Source organism: Arvicola amphibius, chromosome 2, assembly GCF_903992535.2.
Source record: "Arvicola amphibius chromosome 2, mArvAmp1.2, whole genome shotgun sequence".
NCBI classification, from domain to species: Eukaryota; Metazoa; Chordata; class Mammalia; order Rodentia; family Cricetidae; genus Arvicola; species Arvicola amphibius.
In genome coordinates this window covers 12187653-12210700 of record NC_052048.2, presented here as the reverse complement: position 1 = coordinate 12210700, position 23048 = coordinate 12187653, and the positions used below count along the sequence as shown (strand labels likewise).

General features: G+C 39.4%; 1 protein-coding gene across 2 annotated transcripts in view; it reads right to left on the bottom strand.

The window, feature by feature from the left end:
- Positions 1 to 22417, bottom strand: part of Lmo3 (LIM domain only 3) — a 57816-nt gene extending 35399 nt beyond the window's left edge. The window contains exons 1-2 of one of the 2 annotated variants that reach the window (XM_038320280.1): positions 22368 to 22417; positions 16989 to 17202 (exon numbers count right to left, since the gene is read on the bottom strand). In XM_038320280.1, coding sequence (XP_038176208.1) covers positions 16989 to 17194 — 206 coding nt within the window. In that variant the 5' untranslated portion in view covers positions 17195 to 17202; positions 22368 to 22417. Of the gene's footprint in view, positions 1 to 16988; positions 17203 to 21168; positions 21194 to 22367 lie in introns of those variants that run through there. The other variant, XM_038320279.1, reaches the window with a different exon arrangement.
- Positions 22418 to 23048: the final 631 nt, after the last annotated feature.

The window sequence follows — 23048 nt, the reverse complement described above, 5'->3', positions numbered from 1 at the left end:
TATAATAACCACACACACACACATATATATACCACATATAAAAATCATGTATATGATAGCCACATATATAGTAATCTATGTATAAAATAACTATATATAATAACTACACACACATTTGGGGTTAAGAGAAAACAAATCTCTGAAGATCATAAAAGCTATCATTTCTGAATTGTTGATGGAAAGTAATTTGAAGTGAGCTTCTTGGAAGACAAAGAAAAGAGGGAAGTTCAAACAAATTTATTAGTCACAATGCCTAATACAAATGCCATGTAATCATTGACAGCCTGAGGAACTTCTGTGATACTCAGACCTGGAGGAAATGTCACCACTGATTTTGTGTGCTATGACAAACAATGCCTCCAGCAGGGCTGGAGCCATGACTAGGTTGATTTAGTGTTTGGCATGCAAGCACGTGGCACTGGGTTCAGGTCTTCACCACCAAATAAAATCTCACAGCAGCATGTTGGGTAGGGTGTGTCTACAATCTCAGTGCTGAGGAAGTGAAAACAGGAGTGTACCAGAATCTCTTCCTGCTGGTCAGCAATAGGTTATAAAGAATGAAGGAGACACTTGATACAATTCTCTAGTGTCCCAAAACCCAAGTACATATACACACCCATGAACACATGCACACACTTACACATACACTCACTAAGATATAAATAGTTTTTAAATGTCCATTGCAGCAACTCTTAGACATTAGAGTTGAGGAGCTGTTAGTTAAAATATTCCATAGTATAAGCTAGTGGGAGAACCCTGATATATAATTTCACGGAAAAGCCCTGGAAAATCAAAACAACAGAGATCAAGGTAGAAAACATTGCTCCCTAGAACACCCTAAACTCAGGATATTTAAAACTATCACAAGGAGTCGTTTAATATTCAGGTTTTCAGATAAGCTGTCACAAATTCCGTTTCTTTCAGTTGACTTTGTAAAATCAAGGATGGAAGGGCAGTGCTTAGAGAACACAGTGTCAAGATGCCATCACGTGACAAAGAATGCCTGTGAACCGAAGAGACAAAGCTAAAGCACATGCGTGGATGGGGAGTCTCTGCCCAGGAACAGAAGGAGGCTGGCCCATGGTGAGCTTTCTTTAGCCAGGGCCACTTTGCTTTAACACACAGCTGAGTGGAAAACCCTCTGCACTATATTTAGACAAATTAAAAATTACACATTACCAGGGACTGAGGAGAGTGTCTGGTGGGTACGTACACTGAACAAGAGGACCTCAATGTGGATTCCCCAGCACCCATGTAAAAAAAAAAAAATGGGCCAGATACAGCCTGTAATCCCAGCACTGGGGGGGCAGAGATTGTAGCATTTCTAGGGCTTGCTGACTACCTGCTGCATCCAATTATTGAGCTTCCAGTTCAGAGAGAGACAGAGAGATCTTGCCTCAAGGAAAAAAAAAAAAAACAAGAGTGGCTGAAGAGGACACTCAACAAAATTCTTCAGCCTCCACATGCTTATGCACACCTTTGCACACACACATGCACGTGGACACATACAGAATCAGGCCCACTAAATTTGGAGGAATAGCTGCATAGCTATTGCACGTCTCTGGATGTCATATTTTAGCAGGAACAATCATCTGCAAAGCCCTGTTAATGAGTGTGTCAACGTGACTCTGCCAACAGGATAGAGAATTAGCATTTCTCTTGACCCTCCTCCCCCACCCAGTAGTGGCTAAGGCTTCCTTTGACTGCTCTGGTCCTTGAGCTTTGCCCTCTGTGGCTCCCACCACCCCATACTTTTGTAACCTCTTTCATGAGAACACATCATCCACACACAGTTGATTTCAAATGTTACTAGGCGACAGATTTGTTTGTAAATGGCAGAATTAGATAATGCATCTCATCTAAATTCGTGCCTTCCCTGTAATAAAAGAATTGTATGGTGCCTTGAGGAGGCATGCTGCATCATAGTTCTGTAGCAGCTTATACGTTAGAACACTCTATACTCCTCCAAATAGCCAACGTAGCTCCTTGCATCTCATCTTTGGTGACTTGCTCCTCCAAAGTCTTCTTTTTCCATCCCACGTATTCCACTGTCCTTCTATTCCCACCGGACTACTTGGACAGTAGCTTACATTTCAAATTGTCGTAACTGCGGGTACCACTGGGCTGTCAATCTCAAAGGTATTTGTAAGCCACACACACACACACACACACACACACACACACACACACACACACACGCAAACGCAATGAGCAAAGGGATTCTGCTTAACCAGCTCTGACTACCCACTTTAAGAAAATCCCGGGGTGTGCCTAGGAGCCACGGCTAACAATTTGTTACGCAAGACAGTGTTATAGCTTTCTAAGTGGTAAGTAACTGTTTAAAAATTCCCCAGCATTCTGAAAATGCTTCACTTAAACATTTCTGCAATAAAATCTTATTGAACTGTTGCTTTCATTAATTTTCTACAGACTAGAGAGCAAGGAACTCAAGTCTGATTTTTTTTTTTCTTTCAACTTTGCCTACTACAGGCAAATAAACTGTGGCTCTTTTTAAAATAAACCACTGGTCTTGAGGTTTGGCCCCTTAATAGTAGCCTACATGGTTGACTACCCTTGGTGTCAGATTTTCTTAAATTGTGTTTCTGTCAGTGTTTCCTTTTTTTTTTAAGCAATGGACCCTATAATAGCAAGCAATGGTCTGTCAGGAATGCATTTGAACAGCATGACACAAGTATTTTTCACTACAGGAGACAAACAATGATATGTATTACATGCAATAAACATTGCTTTGGTACACAAGGTTCTTTTAGCATTTATCTGTCTCACATCTCCCTGTGTCCTGGAGGGTGGCTTGCAGGGGAGGGAGAGGAACACTGCCGTGTATGAACATTGCCAGTGGCTGCGGTATAGCAACGGAATTGCCACTGCACTCGTGAAAGAAAGGCTTGGCTTAATATTAAATGACCACACCAAGACTTAGTTCACAATTAGCAAGCCTCTCATTTTTGAACAACTATCACAGTTTTCCCTTATAACGCCTTTACCAAGCACTCATATTTGCCTGCTCCCATCCCAAAATGTCATTTCCAAGAAACTTTCAATCAAGCATCGAAAGTGACTAATACAGAGTGGTCTCAAAACTGGGGGCATGAAACTCCCAGGGATCCTTAAAATACTAGTATTTCAGTTTTTATTTTTTTCTTATTTCAATATCACTATCATAGCTTTAAAAATTGCAATGGGGAGCCGGGCGGTGGTGGCGCACGCCTTTAATCCCAGAACTCGGGAGGCAGAGGCAGGCGGATCTCTGTGAGTTCGAGGCCAGCCTGGTCTACAAGAGCTAGCTCCAGGACAGGCTCTAAAAAAAGCTGCAGAGAAACCCTGTCTCGAAAAACAAAAACAAAAAAAACAACAACAAAAAAAAAATTGCAATAGGGGATTTAGAACTTATCAGTTTTTAATATTTATTTTGATTGTTTTAAGTATGTGTAGATGTTTATGTACAGACAGATGCCCCTGAGTGCGGGGGCCATGGAAACTGGAAGAGAAGGAGGCAGAAGATTCTCTGGACTTGGAGTTCCAGGCAGCGGCGAGCCATACGGTATCAGTGCTGGGAACTAAATTCTGCTCCTCTGCAAGAACAGCGAGCATTCTTAACCACTGAGTCATCTCTCCAGCACCCAAGATTGATAAATACAGATAAATGGAAAGGAAAGTTCACACTTAATCGTTTTAAAGAACGCAATCAAAATGTTTAGGTAACACTGTGGGAAATAAAAGACCCAATACAAAGATACTGGCATCCCTACATCCTTGCAATTCAAGAAAATGGCAGAAAAGTCAACACTGTTATGGAAACCTAAAACAACCTAAAATTTATAATTCTGCCCTAGGGAACATTAACTAGACTGCTTTACAAGGTCATGGACTTTCACATGCTAAAATGGGGTTAGTGAGGGCAAATAAGATATCCAAGAATGCTGTCACTTCAGTTACAGAGGAAATCCAATTTTCACTAATTCCCCTAAAGAGTCAAATTGGCCCTAATAATAATCTCCTCTGTTAGGAAATCTTGTTTTTTTTTTTTTTTTTTTTTTGATGTGGCCTCAAGTGCACATGATATTTAGCTATTTCTTCTTCTATCTTCTTTGTAAATGAAAAGCTGGCAAGAGATCTTATTACAGTAGCAGCTTTTCATATTCGTGATTATTAATCACTCTTAAACCTCATCTTAATCTGTTTCTTTAATGTTCTTTTTATGTTTAATTTTCCCACTACCTTATTTTCATAACTCAGAGAAATCCTTCTTTCCCAGCAACAGAAGCTGCCAGTGAATTGTCAGCTGAACTCCTTCCTGGGGGATTCCCAACAAATCCATGAAAGGGCACAGCACCTCTACACTCCAGAAAGGACCTGGAGGTATACGGGTCCAGGAAGGGCCTAGAGGTCCACGAGGTGGAAAAACAGCCCCCTGATTTTCCAGGAAGGACCTGGAGGTCCACAGGGTGGAGTAACATCACCTTGACTTTCCAGCAAATACTTGGAGGTCCTCGGGGTGGAGTAACTCACAAAGGAGTGCACAACTATGTTGTATCTGAATGGGGCAGTTTTCAAATGGGAACTGTTTACCATTCTGCTTCTCAACATACCTCTGAATCCAGAGGTTGCCTCTAACCTTGCCTAGTGGACAAGCTGAGGAACTAATGATGATTTGTGGAACTTATTTTTATTAATACATTTATATTTACAGAAGGTAAAAAGCACATGAATTGGTCACAAAAGGGACATCTGCCTGTTCTGCCGTTGCTGCGGATGGTGACAAGAACATTCATGGCGGGAGTATAATGTGTGATGAGTAGCAAAGCGGTCAAAGTTAGGTGGTGTGGCTCCTACCCATCATCTCAGCATTCAGAACCTGTAGGAGCTGAGGCAGGAGGAGATCTGTGAGTGGGAAGCCTTCTGTGCTATACAGTGAGTTGAAGTCTAGGCTGGGGTCCAGAGTGAGGCTCCTTCTCTAAAAAGAAACCCATGGGGATGTGTGTGTAGCTTAGTCTGTAGAGATCTTGTCTGGCAGGATAAGCCTTGGGTTTGATTTATAGTACTCTGCTAATTGGGCATAAAGGCAAAAGCCCATAACCCAGCATTAGAGACATGTAGGCAAGAAGACAGAGGTTGAGATGTGTCAGTTCATCCATGGTTACAACACAACATTAAGAGCAGCTTTGGGAAACAGGAGACATTGGCTCAAAAAACAAACAGCAAGCAAATAAAACAAAAAGAATCAAAAACTATATAAAATAAAACCCACACTACACCTGAGTGGCGAAAACCAGAGACTCTGATTATCACCAGTAGATAAATATCTAAAAATGAGCCTTAAAAAAAGAATCAATTTAAACTTTCTCAAGAATTAACCATGGCAGGCCTCTGCAAAGGTCCACCGTTGATCAAAAGCACAGAACATTTAACATGTTTGGTCAAATGAACACTCAATGTTCTCCAAAGACAGACTTTGTTTAATAATTACCGCCAACAAGTTTATTTAGCAATCAAGAAACTATAGGGTCAAGATGAAGTAACCTTTCCTTGAAATCAAAGTAAACTCCGTCTCCTTTAGAAGGGAGTAATGGCAAATGATTAGGAATGTCAACTCAACCTTCACAAAATGGCAGCAATAAGAGGGAAACCAGCTCCTGGGACAACTGGAAACCACAGGAAAAAGTACCTGGGACTCAAGATGACAGTAATGATTAATTCTTACACAGCTCTTTGGCCAACACTAGCTTTGGGAACAGTATGTATTACAATTTTTGTGTGTGGAAGTGAGCCGCTGTTTCAGGATCCCTCAAATGTGTCTCCCTAGGAGATTCAGGGTGCATTAGCCTGGGTTCTCAACAAGAATGGTGACAAAACCCTAGGGTACCCTCTAGATTTATGTGTAGGTACAAACGCTTTGACTTGCATTCAGAAGTTTAATTTACTTCTTTCAGTTTTAGAAAGTAAATCACAGTTTATACATATCCTTAAATAGAGCTGAGCTCGGGAACATCACTCAGTGGTCAGTGCACTGACTGCCCTTCAGAGAACCTGGGTTCCATTCTCAGCACCCACATTGTGGGCTCACAACCATCTATAACTCCAGTTTCAGGGAGCGCTAACACTCTCTTTATGGCCTCAATAGGTATTAGGTACACATGTGGAAAACAGGAATACACAATAATAATAATAATTTTCTTAAAAATTTAAAAAGAACAAATATCAATTTTTTGGTTTTAAAAAATAACGCTTATCTCTTCCTGGTGTGAACCTAGCATAGGTGAGCTAGGTTTAGGTTCGTGGTAAGAAATGAGCTTCACTGTGAATAACACCCACTTAATGTTCCTCTCATTGTATTAAGAATATGATTTACTGGGTTGTCTCTGGTAACAACGCATTTTGTTAAAAGATAGGCTAATGCTCTGCATGCTGATTAGAGCAAATATGTCAAACTAAATGATTTTTTGCCGAGAAAACAATTTAATTTCATAAATCTATACTTAACTTTTAAATTTTGTTTTAATCCCCCCCACTGAGTGTATGTGTGCACACACGCATGCCTGTGTGTGTGTGCATGCGTGTGTGTGCGTGTTTTTTATTTTTTTTTTTTTTACCTAAGCCCTTGTACTTACAAGGTAAGTGCCTCAGCACTAAGCAACATCTCATGTCCAGGCTTATTTTTGAAAAACACTTCAAATAGTACAGCTAGCTGACTTCAAATGTTGAAAACTGATCACACTCGAAAAAGTTCCTTCTTTGAAATTATTATTGCCTGAGTATTAAAAAAGATCTCAACTCGGCTGCTACCTGGCAAGAGTTCATGCACTGGCCAGGAGATGCCTTTCTGAGTAAGAGCTCTGGTTCTCAGCCCAACCTCACTGCGGCAGACATCTCCCTGTATCTGGGATTGAAACACTGTGGTGTTCAAATCATCTTTCAACTATATCAATATATGTGCATAGGTATTGGCTTAAAATCAAGCACAATTATACAATAGCCTCTGGATTACTTAGAGATAGTCATATTACCACACCTTTATGGTTTTTGAGTCACATTTTATATCACGATTTCTAATTGGTCTTAATAATAAAAGCCCAGAGTCAGATATTAGGGGGTGAAAGCTGAAACATCAGAGAAGCAGGGCAGCCAGCCACTGGTTCTTACCTTTACAAAATCCTCAGGTCGAATGGGAATCCTGTCTCTACAAATTCTCAGACTGAATCCTGAACTCCTGTCTCCTCCTGCCTTATATTCCTCTCTCTGTCCAGCCATGTCACTTCCTGCCTTTACTTCCCTAGTACTGGGATTAAAGATGTGAGCCACCACCACCTGGCTCTGTTTTTCTTTTTTAGACTGATTTGGTAGCCTGTAACCAAGGGTGGCGTTTGCCTCTGTCTCCCCAGTGCTGGGAGTAAAGGTGTGAGCCACCACCACCTGGCTCTGTTTCTTTTTTAGACTGATTTGGTAGCCTGTAACCAAGGGTGGCGTTTGCCTCTGTCTCCCCAGTGCTGGGAGTAAAGGTGTGCGCCACCACCGCCTGACCTCTATGGCTAACTAGTGTGGTTAGTTCTTCACTCTGACCTTCAGGTAACCTTTATTTGTTAAAGCACAAACAAACTATCACCAAGGACTTCATAGCTACTACTTAATCATGTCAAAATAAAAAGACACCTGAAGAAAAATTACAGTAAAGGAGTGAGAGAATTTCCTGTGAAATTCAGTATGTGTTACTGAATTTCCCATGTAATTCAAATGGTACTGGTGAGTGCTGCTCAGATCACACAGACCTCTAAGGGGAACTCCCACTGTACCCATGCCAGGGCAACATAGGTCCTCACACTGACTGCCTTTTACCTCTATGGCCCTTGATCTTGCTATGCCCACAGAAGCATCTTTGATGCTTTTTAGACTTAACAGAAGCATTCCTCATTCAAGGTCTTCATGCTGATTCTTTACTATGCTGAGAACGTGTTTCACTTGCATGCCCCTCATTAGCTCTGTCAGCTCCTTCAGGTCCGTAACTGAGGATACTGTCTCATTGAGTACATTTCTATGTAACCTAAGGTGGAGGTCAGTTCTCCATTTTTCCATCTCTTCAGCCTTCCCTTCCTCTCTGACTCCGTCTTCTACATCTCTCTCCACACATGCATGTGTGTTCATGTATGCTTGTGTGCTCTTGTGCTGTGTACACACACACACACACACACACTCACACACATTCTACATGTTCCTTATACTCCCTTATATTCCCCCGTAGTTACTAATGCCTATATAGCCTATTCTTGTTTTGATGATTACCTACTCTGTCTAATTAGGGTAAAATTTCCACAAGGGCAGGAGCTATTTTCATGTTTTATTCAGGATTATATCTCAGGGCCTTGTTATCCTAGAATAATGATATTTGTTGGAGGAGAAAATGAGGATAAGAACGCTAAATGTTTTGGAAGCTGTCAATAGTAACCTCCATTAACAGCCTGCCAATATCTGTGCAAAAAGATGCTCGTGTTCAAACACAGTTTCACCCCTATCTTACTGCAAAGGAAAAATATCTATGAGGCTCAGCTTTCTAGAAATTTCTGATTTATAAAACTGTCTTTACAAAGTCTATATTTGTTCTTAAAAATCTTCCTTCTAAAATTTGTCTTTTAAAATTTATTTTCTATATTTGGAACTAAACTCAGGGTCCTGTGTATACTAGACAAATACTCTACTACCCAGCTATAGCTTGACCTTCCTTCATGTTTTTACTAATTTCACATTTCATTTTCTATGTTGGCCATAACTGGAGTAAAAATCTTTATATATCTTTACTTATTTAGCAAGAATGGTACCTACCTTTATTTATCAGTTTTAGAAAAATTCAAATGTTAAGTTCTTCACAAATTTCTCAGACTGCATAGCTGATTATTCACATTGTAAAATATCAATAACTATATTTAAGTATTGATGTGTCATGTAAAATCAAGTAGGAATATTACACTTTACATCTATTATTTATAGCAATGAAATATTGATACTCAAATTATGTGTTTGTATTTCTCACAGTATAAATAAATGCCTAATGGGATGTTCATGTGCAATCCTTCTAAGTTTTAAAATCAGGCTCAAGATGTAGTTGAACTTGTTACTTTTACAATTTGAGTACACTTACCCATAGCTACCCATACTCATGCTTAGTGTTAGAAGATATGATAACTCTTTCCATTTTCCTTCTCTATTCCCACTGACCCAAGTAAGGAACAGGAAAACGTCCACTCTTCTGACTCAAACATATATATGTCATCATTAGAGGAATACACTTTCATTGAGCAATTGATAGATGTAAAATAAACATTGTACTTGTGATCATAAAGAATTAGAAAAGGTATAATCTTGATTGTTTTCATTATATGTGAGCATTATGCCAAAGGATATTATTTAAGATGTACTAAATATTTTATTTTATTTTATGACAGGGTCCCTTGTAACCTAGTCTGTCCTCCAACTTTTGATCCTCCTGTGCCAAACTACCATGTGCTATAATTACAGGCATGCGCTACCTTGACACAGGTAGAACTTCTAAAAGTAAAACAGTTCAAAAACTGATTTGAAAAGCAGATGAGTACGAACTTGTACTTAAATTGTTATTAAAAATGGCCATGTTCTGGAAGTGCTAGAAACGGAATTCCTCAGCATGTATGGAATTAGCTTCTCTCTCCGTGTTTGCTTTTGGCACTAATGAGATGGGAATTTAGTTTTTCTCTGTGGTATTTAGATGAATATTAAATGTTAACATTAGCACACTTTATGAAGTTCTGTGCCCCTTGCTTGTCCTCCACATATTTGATATTTATGTTTGCTAAAACTGATCTCCTGTTTTATTAATAGGATGAGCTTGATGTGGACACCACTATATTGCACCAGTAATAACAATTTCACTTAAATATGGCTTTAGTGTGCTCCTCAGCAATAATCCTTCAATTCCTAAGAGTCTTTTATTTTCCCAGTAGCCCAGTTGGAGAGTTTTTAATATTAAATTGAATCATAACAACACATGCTGATTAGAGTCTAACTTAATACACGAAGCTTAATGTTAATTTTATAACTTCAAATCAGAGATCTGATGAGTCCAGGATGGTTATTTATCTCAAGTGTGATTTTATTTGAAACTTGTAAAGCTTTCAGATAGATATATTTTGCATATCATGAAATGCTAACACCATGGAGGAATTCAGAAAGATTTAGAACTATAACAATAAAGCTCACAATTTGTTATGATGAGGCTAGGATAGAAAGCAAAAATAGCCTAAGAATATGAACATGTCAATTATGTGTGGAGTCTGTGAGTTTAGTATGTGTTTGATTTCTGAAATCCTATTCTTTCAATGCAAAATTATCTATTGGCATCAATAATACGAGGGAAAAACAATAAGTAAAATAAGTTGTTTAAACTAACAAAATATCTACATGTACCTCACATGTTTCACAGAAAAATCTTCCCTCAAAATGAATTCTACATAAATAACTCGACAGAGGAAATACATAGTTAGCTTTCAGATAAATTGTGTTTCCGTCGTTCACTCTAACTAGAGAAGACAGGCTGAAACTCCAGAGGAGCAGGTGAAAACAGAATCAGAAGACAAACATCAAACGGGAATAAGCCCAGTGTTAGGAAATTTGTCTTTCACCTTAGACTAGCGAAGATACAGCCTGTAACAGCAGATCATGCTGTGGTTTCAGGAGGAAATTACCTGGCTTCAAGTGTCGGTACCTAACAGATTTCAAGGCTCGACGCTCCATGAAACTGGAGAATGGAGAAGAGGAGAGAGCAGCTTCTAACAGAAACACAGATAGATAACACAGAGACCAAAACACAAAAATCAACAAATCATCTGAGCAAGGGAAGACGATATTGCCATTTTTATTTTCACTTCCCTTCTTTTCAAGATCTCATTAGATGCTTATGCTCCCTGCACTTTAATGCTAGTTGGTAAAAGTGAGACTCGCCAGCTAACCGGGTGGCGGTGGGAGCTGAGACAAAACTGCTACCCTTGAGGGAACTGAGGAAACGTTTTCAAACAAAATACCAAAAGAGGCCTCGGGAGGGTGGCAGAGCAGGGAGGAAAAAGACCACGATCACTTAGGTGACTAAAATTCTTATTTTTAGGATCTGTAATTTTTATGTGAGGCAGAAAACTGAACCACATAATACATTTTTATAATGTAAATATTCATCAAAGCCACTTACAAAATTACTACTTTCAGCATATTTTCAAAATGAGATTCCTTAATAAATTATGTTTATGCAGTCCAAACACAGCACTAAGATGTATTATTAGTCACTTAATGGAGGCTAATGGTGAGTTTATAAATGAAGTGCTGGCTTACTTTGATATTTTCTAAGAGCAACCAAAAATAGATATTCTTTCCCAGAATTCTACATATTTATAAAGTGCAAAATAAGCATGTTTAGCAATTCTCAAATGTAGTTCTTCTCGATGCCTTTAATCTTAAATATACTTGTAGAAACGGATTTTTAATTTTTTTTTGCAAGTCAGGTATGTCTAGTTTATCCAAATTCCATGTAAAAACAACCCTCACTGAAGTATCCCATGCATTATAAAGTGAAGAAAGAAACAAAAAACAAATTGGAAATTGGTGTGGAATATTCTTAATATTCCCAGAGAGTTGGTATTTTCCATGAAAATAGCTAAAGTATATAAACAAATCAAAACAAAAATCCACAAAACAAATTGAGCTAATTATATGAAATATGTAAATATTCATTCATTACAAATGGGTAATTGTGGAACTAAAAATAGAAATAAGGTATATATAAATTTACAAAGGAAAAGAAATTCTCCATATAGATTAAATATTTTTCAGCAGGCATAATTTCTATGTACTTGTCCCTGAGGAAGTCTTCTGTGAAACACCAATTATTTTCCCAGACAAGGAACATTTCTCTAAAGTATTGTATCAAATGAAATTATTGCTCTTTCATTATATTGCTCTATGCATACTATATAGTGTAAACTAGAATTCAACAATACTTTCCTATGATAAAAGCAAAATGGAAAAGTTACAACTCTTCATAAAGCTGTAAATAATGTATAATAAATTGCAAGGGTTATAACAATATTTTTCACAGACCATGGCATCAAATATGCCCATGCATCAAAATATTTCATTATACTAAGATCAACTAAGACAATCATATATCATAAAAATTAGGACTGTAGTAACATGCCTAAAATCATTAAATGAAGCTCATAGAGAAAATTTATGAATAAGGTATCTCACTCTAGATGGAAACTTGTTTTATTTTCACATTCAGATGATAAAAAAAGTTATTTAAAAAAATAATAATGTACTGCTTTCCAGGGCAAATATTTCCATCTGCTTGATATTCAGAAAGTGAAAGTGAGGGGGGAAAGAATGAATACTTTATTCCACATTAAGACAGACGCTGCGCTTCATCTTGCCCAGATGAAACAGTATTAATAACATATTCCTATTTACATTTAAGGCTATAATTACACATCAATATAAATTTAATCTTACATAAAAATTTAGAAGTACCAGGCTTGATCAGTGTGAAATAAAGTTATAGCTAGACTGATGCTCCGTGCAGCATTTTATTTTAATTTTCTCTTTAAGAGTTATATTATTATATTAAAGCATATAAAATTTGCAGTTAGCAGAGCAAGCTTCAATCATTTTGGTTAATTGGCAACTTTGGTGGCATGTAAAAACCTCACCCTTTCCCAGGAGTTTCATTTTGAACAAATCATGCTCACGTATAAAAATAGCAAATTGCATTAAATTTTATATAAGACATTTTACAGCTTCTCATGGAGAAACAGCTATAAGCAGCTTCCTTTCGTGGCATACACCAGAGCACACAGCTTTGCAACGACTCTGGCAAGACACCATTGAAACGGATAGGAGATAGAGGCCGTGTCGACTCAACACTTAGAGTACACTGTATAAATTTAGTGTTCACGCAGGCTTACATGAACACTAAAAGCAAAAATTGTCCCAAAGATGGAATGGTAAGATCTGATATTCTTTTTTGTCTCTGGGTCAAAAAATAAAGCATATGATGTTCCTGCCACTTCTGACTACTTAATGTTTACACAAAACCTTAATTCTAAAATCTCTGATAATACACGGCCGTTCATATTTTCCAAAACGAAGTAGGAGTGTGTCAGTAGAACCTAAAGTCTCTTAAACACGACTGCTAAATGTTGATATTTTTACTCAACAATTGGCTATTGTTAGATATTATCAATTTTAGACTCAAATTTAGAGTCTAAAGATTTTTTTGTCTCTTTTTGTCATAAAGTTACTTTTACAATCTTTGAAAGAATGTACCAATGTGGTGGCCGTGTTTTTAACAAATTCTTTCCTGGGCTTGGGCACAGAAATGCCTGACAACAGATAGAGTACACATGTTCATTCTGAAAGTAGATAGAGTTTTTAGAAGTTAATCATTTTCTTTCTTCCTATAATGAGAAAGTTCCAGAGAAAGGATTGCAGTGCAGCAAATGGGTGCATTTTGTCTTCTTGGATGTGCAAAACAGCAAAATAGCAGCTCAAGTGACTAGGTGGTATGATAGGCCAGTTTCAGGGAGTGAGCAGCCCTGCTCATGGGTCTGAAGCTGCTCCAGGGCAGGTGTTTTGCTTTTTCTTAAAGAAAACTGACTGTGTCACAAAGGTTAAAAAAAAATGTCTTGAAGAAAGACATATATATCCCAATAGTGATTGAGGGTTATACTTTCCATTTCCTGCTATATAAATTCATATATTTTAATATCATTTAATACCTCAAATCACTATTCAACAGACTTACATGGTTTCATGAGGTAACACTCTCCCAGTCACGCAAAATAATAGTGAAGCTTTCTAAAACTCTTAGCTTAGAATGAACTGGGCTTTTTTTTTTCTTCTTTAGGGGAAAATGGTTAATAGGCTTTTAAATACAGTGGGCAAAAGGATTTCCCTCATCTTCAGTTACGGACAATTCTCTAGTGTAGGGAAATACCAATAATCAATAATTTATAAGCATGGGTCATGTTTTCTTTTGCATATTCTATTTTCTTTTTTAGGTAACTAGTTACTCAGGGCACAATCTAAATCTGTAACTTATTTGTGGCTCATTATTTCTTGTTACTCTAACCAAATCATATAATATACAAATTTCAAAAATTCCACTATTTTGAAACAGAATTTAAGTGGTTAAATATTGCTGGTGAAGATTACAGAAAGAATATATATTGAACATAGAGGGAGATGAGAAATATGATTTTTGAGGTTCAGCAAAATTCACACAGAGAGTATTTGCTCACTAATGATGTTGCAGATATTCTTATAATAAAATAAACTGTCTCAATAGCCACAGAGTCTTAATTCTGAAACTTGGATTATTCATGGACCGCTTTGCGCATATTTCTGCAAACCAAGTTTGAAAGCAACGACTAGAGGCCAGCACCTCATAGCTTACTGATATTCTTCTCTTCGTTTTAATTTCAGCCACTGTTTCCAGTTCTATCTTCCACACAGTAGGCATCTAATAAACATTTGTACATGGCTGTATCCAATCAGAGACTTTGATATATGAATAAATTTGATTTAAAATATAGGATCTGGTTATTTAAGCTTCTTAGAGTCACGTCTGTACAAAGTCATTGAGACCTGTGACTTTCACATAAAACATACCACATCTGTGGTATATTCTACACCCCGTAACACAGTATTTTATGCACATACCAATCCCTGTGTCACCTTGACACTTTCTGTGTTGATGAAATCGCCCAAGTCACATTACATAACCAACCTCAGTGTAAATAAGGAATAAGCTTGCGTTAACAACCTGGACTGAGATGCTAACAATCCCCAGGCTGTTACTGTAACAACTGGTCATTAATGTGGTAATGACCAATTTAAGAGGAAATTGTTCTCCGAGAAATGAATATATTGGTGACCAGTACCATATTTGAGAGAGTCAGATATGTGTATGCTAAGTTAACTGTCATTAAAATGAAAGCCTAGCAGAAATGAAAACTTCATTGCAGAAATTCACATGCATTTTGTTTTTTCATAAAGATGAAGACTTCAGATACAGAAACTATTTTGATAAATTCCCTTGGGTGACACATTTAATTGAGGTGATCAAATCCTATGTTAGACCCATGTTCTATTTGTTGTCCCAAGGAAGAATGGAACAAACCAAATCTAAGGTTACTTTCTCTCCTGTCAACACATTGAAAACATAACCATTTATTCCATGAAACAGGCAAACTCAACATTTCTGATTCAGAAATATCCCAAGCCTTCAAACAATATTCTTTACTCTTTCCTTAACATTTATCTTTTTTTTACTTATTAAAACGCCTACTCCAGCTCAAACTGTATAAACTTCTTGTTTGCCACTGCAACCTAAATCCACTTGATAAACTGAAATTGTGCATAATGTAAGTCAAAAGGAGTCAAAGAGCTGTAGGTATCAGTTAGCACAGACAAAGCGAACCTAGGAAGTAACAGATCAGATCATGAAAAGCAAACACACACGCTTTATCTCAAAACGAGGCACTCATTCACAATGAGCACGGGAGACATTTTTATTTCAAAGAAGAAAAGTTCAAAGACGGCAGAGTTCTGGAAGAATGCATGTTGTATGTTAACTCTCATTGGTTTTGCCGCCATAATGAGGGAAATCCTGGCTCCTGAGAGTCACTTCCCATTGTTGGCACCTTGTGTGCTTCTGAACTCTGGGAACACAGGGAAGTGGTAACAAGTGCTTATAATTAACCAGGAGGCTATAAGCACAAGTCAGAAGCAGTGCTACCAGGGGAGAGCAGAATGTGAGAAACCACACTAGATTCGGTCCTAGGCAACTACCATTAATCAAAAGATATATATGTATTAGAATAAAAAAATCTGCCTTCAAATAACTGAATTATAGACTAAGAAAAGAGGGACCAAATTTCTTAAGAAACATCTCTCAGAACAGCCAAGATGGTTGGTTAAGGAGTTACTATCAATTGATAAATTTTGTGTCATAAGGAAAACGATTTAAATAAATAGCTTAATGTCAGGCTGGAAAAAAATGATTAATTGTATCAAATATGAAAACCCAAATGATGCCATATATCATTTCTCTAATTTGATAGATCCCACTTTATTAGGATAAGTAATTTGCAGCTAAGTCAAGTCACAAAGTCCCCTGGAAAGAAAATCTTCCCTCCAGTAGCATTTCCGTGCTGACTAAAATCAGGGATGCACATTGAAATTGCTTCAGGTCATATAACCATGGAGACCCACACTGCCTTGAGACTGATCGGATGTTTGTACTTTGGAGGGTGGTGACTGGCTTCCATCAACAATGAGGTCTTTACTATTTCATTCTCCATAAAACCACAAGAGAGTCTGAGGCTGTCCAAGGAGTGGCGAGACACAGGTATAGGTTTTAGGTCAACGTTCCAAAACATGGCCATAAATATATTAATAATTACAAGTCAAGAATTTAAAACTGATTTTTTTTTTTTAGTATATGTGACAACAGCAAAGTTAGCTGAATGACCAGATTATTCCATCCAACTAAAGTTGAACTTATTAAAAGTACAGAGCTAAAATATTCAGTTGAGCAACAATTGGTCTCCTTGTCAGGCTCATCTCTTATGCTTTAGTGAAAAAAGGAACCCAGATGCTGTTTGAATCTAGGTACACCCTTGGCATTATCTGTCATTTTCAGTGTAAGTAATGAATGACTGATTCCTAAATCAGCATCCACCGACAAGCCAAATTAAAATACTTTAGATATTTTTGTTGGCTACCCCTTAAGCAGAGGTTTATGTGATACAGGCCAACATTTTGAAGGCTGGCAGGGTAACATTTTTTAAGAACATCAGTCGGTAGTTAAGGAAATCAAATAAACCGAAAGTACACTTACAAACAAACGGACTTTAAAAGGCATTCAGCCGTGACCGGGATGCAAAGACCATTCCTACCTCAGGTAGTCTCGGCGACAGAGGATAAGGTTAGCTTTAGTGTACAGCGTGGAGCCCACCTCGCCCAAGCGACAGTCACAGCAGGCACACTTCAAGCAGTCCTCATGCCAGTATTTGTCCAGTGCCTTCAGAAGGTACCGATCCTTGATTTTGCGGTTGCAGCCAGCACAACCTTTCGGCTTGGTGTCTGGCTGAACTGAGAGCATTTGTATGCCTGGGGAAAAGAAAGGAGAAAGGGCAGCTGAGACTCCAAACAGAAAAAAAGACAGACAGGTGAAAGAGTTAACACCGCCTCAGGATGCCTTCTTTTTCCTTCCTTCCTTCCTGAGAGTTATATTACAACCAAACTCCGTTTTGGAAAGAAACCTCAAACTTTGTAGAAATCCTTATGAAAACCTCAGTGAGCTCGTTCACGTGAAGCAGCGATAGTGATGAGCTGCTGGGTGTTGCACCTTGACGTTGCCGAAGGTTAGACATCCTTCGATCATTTCCATAGTGTTCCATTCTCCACACAAAACAGGAAGAACATGTGAGTAAACGGATGACAGCCTAGAGAAGCAAGCAACTGAAGCTAGCTCATCCATCGCTGATCTGACAGGATCCCAAACTGAACTTTACTTAACTGCAGAAACAGTTCATTCAACATGTATGTGACAGATGAAGCATGCATCTGTACGGGACATTCAGAATTTTAACTCAGATGTACAAATGTTTACAGATAAGTGTGCAGTGAATCTGTCCCCCAAACCCATCAATCCTATAGTGTTTACTTACATCCAAATACTTGCTTCTGTGTCTTTCATATTTCAAAGTATTCATTGTGTTAAAATGACAAAATATATTTATTTTCATATATATTAGTCGTTGCTTATATTGAACACTCATCACTTGATTATATAATAAATGCTCTAATATAATACAATTAGAGGATTATGCAATTGATAGCCACAAGCATCTACTTATTTTATAAAGAAAAGAAGAAACACTGAAGACAAAGTTTAAGAATATAAAATATCACACAGGCATCTATAAATAGACACATTATAGAAAGTATACATATACCATATTGAATATAGGGACATTTCTTTATTTCAATTTTGAATGTTCTCCATAAGCAAGGAATCTTGCTTCTACAGGCTTTACAACTTGACTAAAATATTTTAATTAATTGAATATTCATTTTTTTAGTTTCTCTTTATTGTTCCCCAAGTGTCAAACACTCAGCCTTAAAAAAAGAAAAGAAAAGCTGGCCAGCTATGCAAAGCTCCATCGTTATCAAGTAATGGATTTGAATCGCTATAAAATGCTGCAGACATCATTGATTCCCTTGTATTACAAATTATAATACAGAGAGGCAGAGAAGTGAAGGGGGGCCCCTTAAGAGCTGAATAACAGTAACAATATGGTTGTGGTACTAGGTGTTCTACCTGCAACCCCAGAATACCCCTTAACCCTCTGCTTCCTCTCCTAGTCATAAAGTTTTAAACCTAGATGGACAAAGACATCAAATACCAAGTATAAATGCATTTAAGGGAGTTCCAGAAGGAAAACATGAAACACTGTTGATTAATTTTGCTTCAAGATAGGTAAACTCTATCCTTCCTTCTGATCCCTTATGATGAAGGGTGCAACCCTCAGTGCCTCCCCTGCCTGTCACAGAAAATCACACTGGTAAGAGACATCAGAGCATGCCCACAGCTGAATAAGTTTTCCAGCTACCAATGATTATGAACAACACATAATATTAGAAGGTTTTTAAGCTTTCGTTAGAAACCAACTTGTCTGGTAGAGTAAGGGAGGAAGGAATGCAGAGAAGAAAGCGGGGTGGCTGTCCTGTGTGCCTGACATGCATGGCTGTGGTGTTCTGAGCTGTGGACCAGCAGCAGATTTGTGCAGAAGAGCAGGTGGTCCTCCTGCAGCCTGCTTTCTGCTCCTTTTCTTTGAAGGAGCTCAGGGCCTAGTGTAGATTAATCATAACCCTTGATAGCTCTGCTAAATCTCACTCTCTAGAACTTCTAACAAATGAAGTTTCTTTGATCAGAACTAGTTATCCTTTTCTAGCAAGGTCCCACAAGGCATGAGTCCCATTAATTACAGGGCACAACAGGCCCAGGTGCCTCTTAGTCATATACCTACGGGAAGAAGAGGGATTTCGCTTTACTAAGGAAGTCCAGATCTCATGACTGAAAGCATACAGAGGTATGTTTAAGGTAACTGTCCTAGTTAACTTGAAGTCTGCATTTTTTTGTATCACAAAGATAAAAGATGAAACAAAAATTCTTGGTAGTAGGCTAAGCTCCATTATTGCCCATGTTCATGACATTATTATTAAGGGTAAAGGGTCAGCTATCTTTATTCAAAATAAATTGTAACCAAGACGGCAGATACCAACATTTGGCACAAGAAATACTATATTGCTTGTCTTTACAAAATGTTTTTGTTGTGTTGACATTTTAATTTAGCACACAGAGGCCAATTAATAACTGAAATTCTTTCATTCTGTTTGGCCTTGTGCATAAAAGAAGTTTGATATTTTCTGTTCCATCCTCATAACTTCTTTTAAAGAGCATGACCTCCTTTCTCTTGCAAACAGAATCTGCTCCATTCTATGCATTTAAAAAAACGCAGGAAAACAATCACTTGGTAGTCGCCACGTTGCCAGGCACCTAAATAGCAGAAAGCACTGAGCAGTCTGTGCTCTTGATCCAAGAGAGTATGTCTGGGGAGAGTTATGTGTTCGCGGCTAAGAGACACTTCACAAGTTCCCCATAGCCCATCAGCCCTTGTCACTAGTTTTAGATTGGCATGCAAATTGTTCTGAGCGAAATTCTTATTGCCTCTGAGACCCTGCCATTCTGAGTTATTTGACAGTTTAAGGGAAATCATAATTTTAAAAAAGACATAAATAATAGCCTGTGCAGTGTGCTGTGCAGAAATAAGGAGAACCGTTTCATTGAAACTCTGGTGAGCTTTTAATTGCCTGGATTGCATTGTGAGAAGGCCTGACGGTTGATTGCATCCATTATGTTCCCTTGTTCTGTGCCATTCATCCGCACAGTCTTAGCTTCAGTACTTAACACAACAAAGTAACCACAACTCCACAACACACAGGGGCTTAAAAAAATCATCTCAATAATGAAAGATGTGCAGCACTTAGGCACAGTGTTTTTCTTTTTTTTCTTTCTTTCTTTCCTTTTTTTTTTTTTAAACACGGATGTATTATTTGAACTGATCACATGGAATGAATGGAAAACATTCTTTCTCTTTCAGAAGATTTACAGGGGACAATTTGGGAGAAGGAGAAGGGGCTCCATCATGAAGGGCTTTTGGGAGAGTGGATGCTAAAATTGGGAAGGCAGGTTTCGCAGCTGGGAGCAATGACATAGATTAAAAGAATTTGGCCAACACAGTCCTTCGATTGCCAAGTGTACCAAACAAAAGATTTTCTCTCCTCCTGCCCATCTTCGTCCCACTCCCTCTCACTCCCCCCAATCCAGACTGGAAAGCTGGATTGGGCCTAAAAGCTTGTTTCTCTCTGTTCACTGGCCCAGAGCACCCCTACAGGCTGCAGCCCCCTAAGGGAAAACAATGCAAATAGATGTCCCCAAATCTCTGGCACTAGAGCTGCTTAACTCTGTTCTGCCCCTTCAACTCCCAACCCCCCTCCGTGTCCTTCCACCACCCTCCCCTTTTTGAGCAATGGAGCTGGGAACCAATTTGATTCCCTTTTTCTCCAATGCAGCTGCAAGGCTCAGAGATACTGACATTTCCCCACTCTTATCAGTTTAATTACAGTTACCATGGCAGCAAAGTGCTAGTGCTTGGCAAAGGCCAACAAGAGATTTGCAAGACTGGGTTCAATTTTGATGCAGCTCACATGCAAAATAAAAAAAAAAAATAAGAAACATACATACACTCTAACAAAGAATCCCCTTGTGGAGTTTATGATCCAACCTTTTGTGGCTGTGTCTTTGCAGCCACATAGGGATGGCTTTGCAAAGAATGTACCAGTATTTGTGGCACCTAGTGAGATTAATTGGTCGACAGCAGCAGTCTTTAAAAGCAGTAGCAACAATAATATTTTGTATCTTCAGCAGATAGAAGAGCTGGCAGGCTTTGAAGCTAGCCACGAGTGCCGAGCGCCCGGAGAAAGTGCATCTGTGATAGACTGTAACCTTACCAAAACTTTTCTCCTGTTTCTGCATGAGTTGACTTAGGCGTGCCTGAGTCGCTGCAGCTTCGCATGGAGCACCAAGCCCACCACAGGCAGGAAGTAGAAGAGGGGAGCCACTTGGATTTGGGGCCCTAAGCGTGGATCTGGTGAGCAGCATACAGGGCCAAGAATCCACTATTGTGAAGCCACTTTGGGAGCTGGGGTCTAGTGGCAAGGGAGGCAGGCGGTGGGGGGAAGGGATGAGGGAACATGTAAAATGATGGCGAATGACAAAGCCACATGCTTCCCTAACTCTGCCCGTAATCCTAAAATCCCAGCGGCCCCTTTTAGCTTCCCGGTAACAAATGGATTTGATTAAACCGTCACAGGCAGTGTTAGCATAGCATATCGTGTTCGCTATGAAAAAGATCATAAATCTGACTTGTGTTTCATAACAACAATCTGAGTAGCCCCCTTCAAAACGTGCTGGATTTCTAGACCTGTTAGGATGCAGGCACTTGGGTCCAAGGAACCTGCTTCCACTGGGCACTTGTCTCCTCTCTGCCTGCCCCTACATAGTCACTTTTGCAACACACAGAAGCAGTGTTTTGTTATCAAGACTGCATTGGGTAAAGGCAGGGGTGTGGATAAGAACAAGGTTCTAATTTCAACTCTTTTTTGGTGGTGGGGAGGGGGTATACATTTCCAAGCAGGCACGGAGAGTTCTGAGGAAATACCCAAGACGGACACCACTTCACTTAGTCTGGAAGCAACACCCCACCCTCCAACCTTTGCAAACTGTCCCAACCCCTCTTCCTAAGTCAGTGTGTGGGATTGCTGCAGCTCCCAATGAACTTTGTCTATTATGCTCTGGTCTCCTACTTGAGATGTCGCGCTGCAGCCGCACGCTCCCCTTCTTCCTCAGGAATCCTCATCTTCCGCCCCGCATCTATTTCGTGTCTCATCATAAAAATAATGATGCCCCCATGATTTAAACAAAACAAAACAAAACAAACAAAAACCATCTCTGCAGACCTGCAGCCCAGTGAAAGTTGCAGTGGTGGCGGTGCGGATGGTTCGGGCACAGCTTTACTTTATGCTTCATTGGGAGAGGATGGGGAAGAAGAAGAAGAAAAAAACACCCAGCATCCGCACACGCACGCGCGCACCCGGAGACACACACAGCACAAATGAGCCGACGCGTGTATACACAGCCTCTCACTTACCTTCTCAATTAAGCGATACAGGGAGGGTGTTCAGTGAGCACAGAGGCTGCTTGGTAGCGCTTCTCCTTGGGAAAGGTCAAAAAGAAACATTGTTTGAAAAAAAAGGGGGGTGGATCTCTATTTTTTTTAAGTTTAAATTAATGAGGTCCTCCAGAATCCGCAAAGTACCAGTGTGGACCGCATGCGAGCCACAGGTGTCCTTCTTTTAGGCAACTGCAGTCCAGGGGGGATGTCTCTCTTGGTCCTGGCTCCAGACAACTTACCCCGGCAGCGTGCGAGGAGCCCGAGCTGAAGCAAGCCCTGGCTCTCAGCCGCAAAATGCAATCCCTTCCCAGCCAGACATAATACAGCCCAAGAAAAGGTCACCCAGTTATTACAGCGCCGCGGAGCCCAGGCAGCGCCTGTCAGACCACAGTGGAGGCAGCTCCCTTCCGATTTAAGAGTATTTACCTCTCGCCCACCCCTCCCTCTTCTCCCTCTTCCTTCTCTCCCTCCCTCTAGCTGGCTCCCTTGCTCGCTCGCTCTCTCTCTCTCTCTCTTGCTCGCTCTCTCGCTTGCTGGCTTGCTAGCTTGCTCTCTCTCTCTCTCTCTCTCTCTCTCTCCCCCCGCTGTCTGTTCTGCAGCTCAGTCAAGTACAGCCGCCCTCGGAAAGTGCAAAAGCAGCCACGAGACAGATCCAGG